Source organism: Nymphaea colorata, chromosome 10, assembly GCF_008831285.2.
Source record: "Nymphaea colorata isolate Beijing-Zhang1983 chromosome 10, ASM883128v2, whole genome shotgun sequence".
Classification (NCBI taxonomy): Eukaryota; Viridiplantae; Streptophyta; class Magnoliopsida; order Nymphaeales; family Nymphaeaceae; genus Nymphaea; species Nymphaea colorata.
The window spans coordinates 3,361,280-3,370,430 of record NC_045147.1 but is presented as its reverse complement, the minus strand read 5'-3'; the positions used below and the strand labels follow the sequence as shown (position 1 = coordinate 3,370,430).

General features: G+C 41.0%; 2 protein-coding genes across 2 annotated transcripts; both read left to right on the top strand.

Moving 5' to 3' along the window:
* Positions 1 to 1,307: 1,307 nt before the first annotated feature.
* On the top strand, positions 1,308 to 2,540 carry LOC116262969 (probable carboxylesterase 12). The gene has a single exon (XM_031642524.2). It carries the CDS (start codon positions 1,309 to 1,311, stop codon positions 2,272 to 2,274), a length of 966 nt encoding a protein of 321 aa, XP_031498384.1. The 5' UTR covers position 1,308; the 3' UTR covers positions 2,275 to 2,540.
* Positions 2,541 to 7,842: 5,302 nt separating this feature from the next.
* Positions 7,843 to 8,782, top strand: LOC116262185 (2-hydroxyisoflavanone dehydratase-like). The gene is made up of 2 exons (XM_031641321.1): positions 7,843 to 8,091; positions 8,207 to 8,782. The coding sequence occupies exons 1-2, from the start codon at positions 7,843 to 7,845 to the stop codon at positions 8,780 to 8,782; spliced, it is 825 nt and encodes a 274-aa protein (XP_031497181.1).
* The last annotated feature ends 369 nt before the right edge of the window (positions 8,783 to 9,151 follow it).

Below are 9,151 nucleotides of genomic sequence, written 5' to 3'. Positions count from 1 at the left end.
ATTTCCCCTAATTTTAAATATAATAGGACTTAATAATCATAAGAGACGCTTGTCAGCTGCTGACTTGATGAGCAACATGAAGGTCGGATCTAATGATAGTTTATTCTCAACCAGCAATTGTGTTAGGTAGACTCTGGACGTCAGACTTTAATAAAAAGGAAACTTCTTTTTTGAGTAGTTTGATCATTGTTAGAAATTAGACATGGTTACAATAGCCCTTTCTCTTTTGACGGTTTGATCATTGTTAGAAAAGCCCTTCTCCTTTCCAAGATTTTCAAATTTATCGTCTTCCCTCTAATCTAATCTACCACAGTTCAAATAGGTGAAAATCAATTCTTAATCTATTGTTTTTCAAAACATAAAAATAATAGTTCAGGTTGATTTCCTTCACCACAGGTTAAGGAATAACAGATTAGTTCTACAACTAAGCAAGCTTTTTTGGATAAATCTATCACCTTGCCTTATGGTATTTCTTCTGTAATGGTGCAATGCCATAATCAATTGACAACAGTTGGCATTACTTGTCATTGGTTGATTATGGCACATATGAACGTTATGAAGACACACATTTTTAAGGAATACGATCTTAAAATACTTTTTTTATAGGCATCGAAGTTAACTCCAGTTAACAGCAATACAAGTGGTTTATTATAGAATTCTATTTGTAATGGTGAAATGTCATAATTAATTAATGACAAGTGCCATAATCAACCAATGACAAGTAATGCTACTTTTCAATTGATGATGACATTGCACCATTATATATATATATATATATATATATATATATATATATATATATATATATATATATATATACGTATATATATATATATACACACACGTGTGAGAGATGATTATAATACACTAATAGAAAATGTTATTTTTGAATTCATCTTTACAAAATTAATTTCATAGGTTTTTTTAGATGCATAGATTATGTTTTAAGATATCCCTCAAAGGGTTGATGCAACGGGCAGAGATGGTAGGTGGTCAACCTTCAATTTTCTTTGAAACCAGGGAAAAGGTGGGAGAGACGGATGGTTTTGGGCTTCCTCTCACTCTTCTCAAATAAAAGTGAGACTGTTTTTCTAGCAAAGTTTAAAGTTAATAATAAAATGACAACTTGTAACAGCAAACAAGAATTTGCCCTGTCATTAAAAAAAAAAAAAAGGATTTTGGATTTACAACGTTTGAACACAGAAATGACCGAGAAAAAAACTAGTTACTTTGAGTACTATTGCAGAAAGAACTTGTATTTAGAACCATTTCCATCTCCCCTTCAGACTGCATCTCTCCTTCTCCGCCATGGATCCCTCCCAAGAGTTGGACCAGGAGGTTCCTGAATATCTCCGTATCTACAAAGATGGCCGCGTAGAGAGGCTGAAGGGCAACGAGAGGGTCCCTCCCTCCAACGACCATCATGCCACCGGCGTCTCCTCCAAGGACGTCCTCATCAACCCCGAAACCGGCCTTTCCGCCCGCATTTACCTCCCCCCACTTTCCGGCAACCACCGCAGTCCACTCTTAGTCTACTTTCATGGTGGTGGCTTCTGCATCGAGTCTGCCTTCTCCCCTCTCTACCACAACTACATCAACTCCCTTGTCACCGAGTCCGGTGCCGTTGCCGTCTCCGTCGACTACCGCCTGGCTCCGGAGCATCCCGTCCCCACCTCCCACCACGACTGTTGGGAAGCCTTCCAGTGGGTGGTGTCCCAAACAGGGCCTGGTGCTGAGCCGTGGATCGCTGATCATGCCGACTTGGGCCGCGTCGTGGTTGCTGGAGACAGCGCCGGCGGCAACCTCGCCTACCATGTGGCCATGCGTGCCGGCGGCGCCTCTGCAGCGCTTGGATCTGGTCGAGCCCTTGAAGATCCGGTAAAGCTTCAAGGAGTCATTTTGGTGCACCCTTTCTTCTGGTCCTCTGCTCGCCTCGGTTGCGAGACATCAGAGGTTGTGGCGCTCATACAAGCATTTTGGAAGGCGGCATGCCCTGCGAACATCGGAGATGACGACCCAATCCTTAACCCGCTGGCGGTCGGTTCGCCACCGCTCTCTGGGCTGGGGTGCCGGTCCGTGTTGGTAGCCATCGCTGGGAAGGACGGCATGCGGGACCGTGACTGGTGGTTCAACGAGGCCTTGACCGGCAGCGGGTGGAAGGGCGAGGCAGAGGTGGAGGGGGAGGAACACGTCTTCCACCTCTTCAAACCGGAGAAGGAGAAGGCGAGGTTGCTGCTAAAACTATTTGCTTCGTTCATCAACCGCGCAGGTTGATGCCATCGATTGAGTCCTGACCCGCTTAAGTTATGAACAATTGCTTTTGCCAAAAGTGTTTTAAAATAGGATTTAGTGAAAAGGAGAAGAAAAGTTCTCAATCATATGAAGAAGAAGGCAGCTGATGATGTTGGAGCGCAGGAGTCGATTCAGAAATGGCAACCACTGATACGAGTAGGATGGTATTTGATAAAAATCTGAAAGAAATTACTGTATCCTTTTTGTTTAGATAACTGAGAAAGTAGGAAGCTGAATTGAATTCACTTTGTTCAGCGTTCTTCTCAATTCAGTTCAGAGTTCTTCTGAAAAGAAATTACTGTATCCTTTTTGTTTAGATTGCAAGATAAGTTGCCAGCAGAAATGACTGTATCTCTCTTCTAAACAAGAACTTTTCTGTTATTAGTGAAACAGTGTGTTTAATTGTGGACCCAATGACTGAAATACACCTGTTCAAGGATAGGTCTACCATCTTGTTGATTAAACAAAAAACAAGAACTATTAACATCCAATTAATGCAAATTTTCTAATTACAGTCAAAATCTCCTAAATTGGATCTCATCTGTCCGTCTTGGGACACCATGCTTTGTTGTCTGCATCGTCAAAAACAGGAAAAGAACTAGAGGAAATAGAAAGGGTTTGTACAAGACATGTGGAACTTTGACCCACCGACCCATCGTCATGCACACATATCTATGCATGCCTTTATTGACTGCCATCCCTCTCATCGACACTAAAAGCCTCCACCAGTGTAGTTTGATTGCGGGGAAATTAACTGGAGGACTCCAGGGTCTCGCCCTCTGCCGCGACCATCTATTCCATCCTGCACAAACGGTAGCTCCTACCGTTCTGCAAATGATCTAATTAGCGTGCAGTCTTGCTTCGGATGCTAGGCGGCCAATAAGATCACCCAGTTACTGTTCTTTTCTGCTGCATTCCTCCTTTCATTCCCAACACAAGAAGGATTTGTATGGTCAGTGGAGACACTATAGAAGTATTGGGGCTACCTCGTTGGTTATTCTTTAATGTTGATGATCCGAAGTGTTCACTTCCATTTTGCCAGTGTGAGCAGGCCCTACAATTCAATCCCTTATCTTTATTAGTTGGTGAAGACAAAATAGCTTCCTCTAAATCGTTTCTCTCACAAGTTTTAACGATTAAGAATTTCTGCCTTGTTTAAAGTGAGACTTGTTGATTAGCCACCTCAAAAGAGTAGGATGAAAATTTACTTAATTTCATAGAGTTCTTAAAAATCGTAGTCTCCTCTTATTAGCTTCACTTGGATGCAAGGTCATTCACATTTTTCAAATCCTTCGACAAATTCATCATTCACATTAAGAAAGGGTAAGTCGGACCACTCACAAGTTTCCCTTTTCTCAACACCTTTCTATGCTTTTCTTTATCTTAGACAAATCCATCCTCAAAAGGTCAAAGAAATGCTTAAGTTAGATTCATGCAGAAATAGTCACATTTGTCTCCCTTGTTCAAGCACGAGCTAAGACAAATAAAAATGTTATATGCAAGATTTAAATTGTTGGAGTGATACTAAATACTGAATCGTGTTAGAAAAGAGGGGTCACTGATCAAGCTGAAGTGCAGCAGAGTGGCATCCCAAAGCACTGAAAGCAAAACCTGTACACTAAGGCATTGTTCCGCCGTTGAAACACTATGTTAGTATTCCATGAATCTACCTCAAAAGTTAGATTGACGAAACACTAATGCTAGGTATCTATGAATCTACCCAATCTTGAGGGTGGATTCATGAAACACTCATATAGCATTGCATTTGCCAAACGATTCCTAAGGAAACAAAAGATTATGTGAGAACTTCGGCTCTGACGATAGGTCCCCTCCCCCCAACTCACTTGGAATACGTGATGGTTTCAAAACATGGTGGGCCTTACAATGGTGATGTTTCAGCCTCCTTATTTGACAAGACTTGATAGAGTTTAGAAAAAGGACGAACTGCAATATAATTGGGAACGGTTTGTGCAACTACTTACAAATCAAACTTTCAACGATGTAAATTTTCTCTTTGAATATAATGTGTTGTTTGTGGTTGATACAGAAGAATAAGGTGAAAGTTAAATTTAGGATTATGAGTTGAGTGTTGACCAAAGAGTCATTGTGAATAGAAGGAAAAAGTTTTTTTCCCTCAGCAATAACCCTTGAGTATTAATCATTTTAAAATGGTCCTTGCTTTTACAAGTTCAAATTTTATATCGTCTTCTTATTTGAAGGTTTAATAATTTTTAGAATCCTCTCCTTTCCAAGATTTTCAAGCATATCCTCTTCCTTATTGATCTTCCTTCTATCTACAATCAGAGTTCAAATAGCTGAAAGTCAATTGTTAATTTATCATTTTTTAAAAAACCTAAACATGATACTTTACTTATTCCTATATGAGTTTTAGTTTTCTTCTCCTATAAAATTCTAGCGACATGTCAAAAAGCATATTTCAATCCAATGTTTTTAGGTATCGACATCATAATAAGTAGATGTTAAGCAGAACTTATGGAAACTAGATTGAATTTAAAATTGGGAAGATAGTAGACATTTTGCAACGTAAGGTTAGGAGACAACTGGACTTGTCATTTATGAGTAGCTGAAACTAGTTTATTGTCAGGTAGTCTAATAAAAAATGAGAACTGAAGAAGTGACACATTGAACATAATGTTCAATGATGAACACATATGATCACTTGCATCGTCGTCCAAAATCCAAGTACTAGAAGAGTCAACAGACAGACCTACAAAACTACACTGGGCTGATGAGCGATATTTAAGAAGAAGTTTGATCTGATTGTATTCTTCTATTGTAAAGAAAGATGCAGAATCTTTATTGAGACCTTTGTCTATTGTAGCTGTAGCTGAAGCTATAGATTGAGGTTTTTCACCATCGTGGTCATCAAAAGACAAGTAGGAAGCAGATTTCACATACCTTTGATTGCCATCTTTAGCATTTGAAGAATATCCATTTAGTTGGAAACATCTCTCTTTGGTATGTCTTGAAATTTTGCAATACCTGCAATGAAATTGAGATTTTTTGTTGTTTCAGCTTTTAACAACTTTGAGATCCCCATCAATAGTAGGCAAACCAACATTCTCAACTGGATTGCTCATCACTCGTGCCTCTCTCTGCTTTTCTTCTTGAAGTACAAGAGAGTAAACCTTGGAAACTAAAGGCAATGGGTGATGCAATAGAATTTATCCTCTAGTACTAGTGAATGTGTCATTCAGTCTCATTAGAAATTGAATGACACGATCCTCTTGCAACCACTCTGCCACGAGTTTCATACCACTACAAGAGCACTCAGGTAGAGGTTTAGAAGAACTTAGTTCATCCCACAACGATTTGATTTTAGTATAGTATGCATCAACAATCATGGCGTTTTTTGACAAACAACAAGTAGCAAATTTTAATTGGTATTTTCGTGGTACTATCCCTTGTGTGAAACGTTCTATAAGATCAATCCACACGTCTATGGCAGATGTAGCATACATCACACTACCCATAATCTCACAAGAAGTAAAATTAATAATCCAAGACAATACCACATGATTGCAGCGCCTCCAAGCCATAAACTCTGGCGATGCTTGGTTGGTGAAGACTTCCATCCACAAACCCGAGCTTGTTTTTGGCAAACAACACCATAGTTATTTTATGGCTCTAGGTAAGGTAGTTATCTCCATTCAAGAGTGGTGAAACCAGAATAGCTTCAGGATTGTCAGAATGATGCAAATAATAAGGGTTGGAAGAACCCGCAAAGTTGACATCCCAAGAGACTCTGATCCTGCATGCAGTGTTCCACCATTGGGATGAGATGATCACTTAGGGCCAGTCGTGGACATTACTCCGATATCACGTAGTCATGCTATAAGAAGAGTAGAAAGAATAGAAACCAGAGTAGGAGCACACACCCATTTCATTTCTCAACACATATTTGTAGTTACAATAAGGGGATAAGGAGCAAAGAAAACAAGAAAAAAAATTATCGAATTTTATGAATTAATAATTTCACATTCTTGAATGGCCTCCAATGTTCTCTGTAACAGAATTGTCCTTCACCTCTTTCACACTGAGATATTTTTTTGCTGAGCGTCACAGCCTGATTGGAGCTTATAATAAATATCCTTGTGGACCACCATGATGCATACAATGAAACTCCTGCATCAACCTTTCACAATAAAAAAGATCCATAATATTTTATGTTAGCTCGCTTCTTCTTGCCTAAAAAAAATTTCCACTCTAGGACAAATAAAGAAGGGAAATTAAGTTTGTTCTCTTTTTGTCTGCGATCATTGAGAAACTACACAACTGAACTCTTCTGCTCATTGTTCTTCTCAAACCATTTTCCTTTTCTTACAAACAACTTATGCTCGATCGAACGCTCCTGTCGTTCTGCAAATGGTCTAACTAATTTGCTTTGTCCCCTGATAGAACAACTCAAGATTACTGTTCTTTTCTACTATATTCCTCCTGCATTTCCTACACACAAAGAAGGATCTGTATACATAGATGCTTTAGAAATACTTGAGCTACCATTTTCGTTATTCTTCCATGATGATCGATTGATTGAGTTCAGTCCCCCACCTCATAAGAGTATGATGAAACTTTGCTTTCATGGGGTTTTTTAATAATTTCCGCCGTCCTATTAGTTTACTCGAGAAGTGTCTTTCACAATTTTTCAAATCCTTCAAGAAATTCATCTACCACGTTGAGAAAGTTCGTAAGTTGGACCATTTATTTTCCGGTTTCTCAAGTCCATCCCACACTTTCTTCTATTTTGGATAGAGCCTCAAATCTTAAATCTGAGTTCCACCTTAAATGCCTCTTACAACCTACAGTATAAACAAATACCGTATCCAACCAACAAGTAAAAAAGAGGATATGATACTCCCTATGTTGCAAAAACCTTAGATATGATGTTGGACAATGTGTGACCTGAGTTCTCCATATCTAAGATTCTCAATGATCTCAAATAAGCTCCAATATCAAATATGAGATATACAAAAGATTATTTAGAAACGGTTTGGTAGTAATACATTGTTAATGTCCATAAAAATGTGACAAATTCAAAAAACACTTGTTTCATTAATGTACCCAATTTTTTTTGGGCCTATTCATAAGTAAGTTACCCTTTCTTAATTTAAGCACGAGTCTAGACACAAATTGAAATAGTGTGCACAATGACGTACACTGAAATTTTAAAGAATTATATTGGATGCATAATTGTCCCCCCAACAGGCATGGGCCTTTCGAAGTAATCTCTCAGCCTCCGAACTTGACAGAAAATCAAAATAATTGTAAAAAATTGTCCAGCTGATTAAAATCAAACTACTTGATCTGACCAGATACCTTATTTTGGAAAAGAAAAAAAAAACCTTCAAGAGATCCTCTGTGTAGGACACTTGAAATAAAAGCATCCTCATGTCGACAACATAATAAATAATAAAAAAATAAAGCAGTGTTAGGAAACTGAAAACAACATCCATTTACAAATAAGATTACAAGGAGAAGGGCTCCGGCACACAGGAGACACACAGATTCTCTCTCTCACATCTCCCAACCATGGATTCCTCCGCAGAGTTGATAGCCGAAGTCCCTGGATTCATTCGGCTCCATAAGGACGGCTGGGTAGAGAGGCTGAACGGCAACGAGAGGGTCCCTCCCTCCACCGACCATCATACCACCGGTGTCTCCTTAAAGGACATCCTCATCGACCCTGAGACTGCCCTCTCCGCCCGCCTCTACCTCCCCCCACTTTCCGGCAACCATCACCGGCGGCCTCTACTTCCATGGTGGTGGCTTCTTCAGCGGGCCTGCCTTTTTCCCTCTCTACCACAACTACCTCAACTCCCTCGTCGTCGAGTACCGCCTTGCCCCGGAACATCATGCCCCAACTTGCCACCACGACTGCTGGGTAGACTTCCAGTGGGCGGTGCGCCAGACTAGACCAGGCACTGAGCCGTGGATCGCCAATCATGCCGACCTCAGCCACATCATGGTCGCTGGCGACAGCGCCGGTGCCAACCTCATCCACCATGTAGCCATGAGAGCAGGCGGCACATCTGCAGTTCATGGATCGGGTCCGCCAGTCGAAGACCTGGTGAAGATCCAGGGGACCCTTCTGGTCCATCCATACTTCTGGTCGTCGACTATCCTCGACGGCGAGTTGCCGGTGTTGGCAGCACGTGTAGAGTTGATATGGAAGTTGGCGTGCCCTGCCAGCCCTGGAGTCGACGACCCCATTATGAATCCGCTAGCGGTTGGCTCGCTGTCCCTCTCTGGGCTGGGATGCAGGCGCGTGTTGGTAGCCATTGCTGGAAAGGACTTCCTGCGGGGCCGCGGCCGGTGGTTCTATGAAGCCTTGACTGCTAGAGGTTGGAAGGGTGAGGCGGAGGTGGAGGAGGTGGAAGGGGAGGAACACGTTTTTCATCTGTTCAGGCCAGAGGATGAGAAGGCGAAGTTGCTGCTCAAGCGATTTGCTTCGTTCATCAACAGTGAGTGACACTATCCTGGCCGTCCGTTATAGAAGGACGAGTTTCAGATGCTCTTTCTTGTTGCCAAAAGCCAAAAGCTTCTCTTTCTACCTAACATTTGGCAGTAATGTGGACGAAATCCTTTAAAATTTCTTAAAAAAAAAACTACTAGCTATTTTTCTTTTCCTCTTTGCTTTACATCTTTTTGGAGATCACGGCTGCCACAACTTGGTCAAAGTGTCACCGTCACTATTAGGGCTGCACACGAGCCGAGTCAAGCTCGAGCTCGAACTCGAGTCGAGCTCCCTAACACAAGCTCGAGCTCAACTCGAATATACAGAGTCGATCTCGAACTCGACTCCCTTAACTCGATTAACTCGTTTATGTCTTGTTTTTTT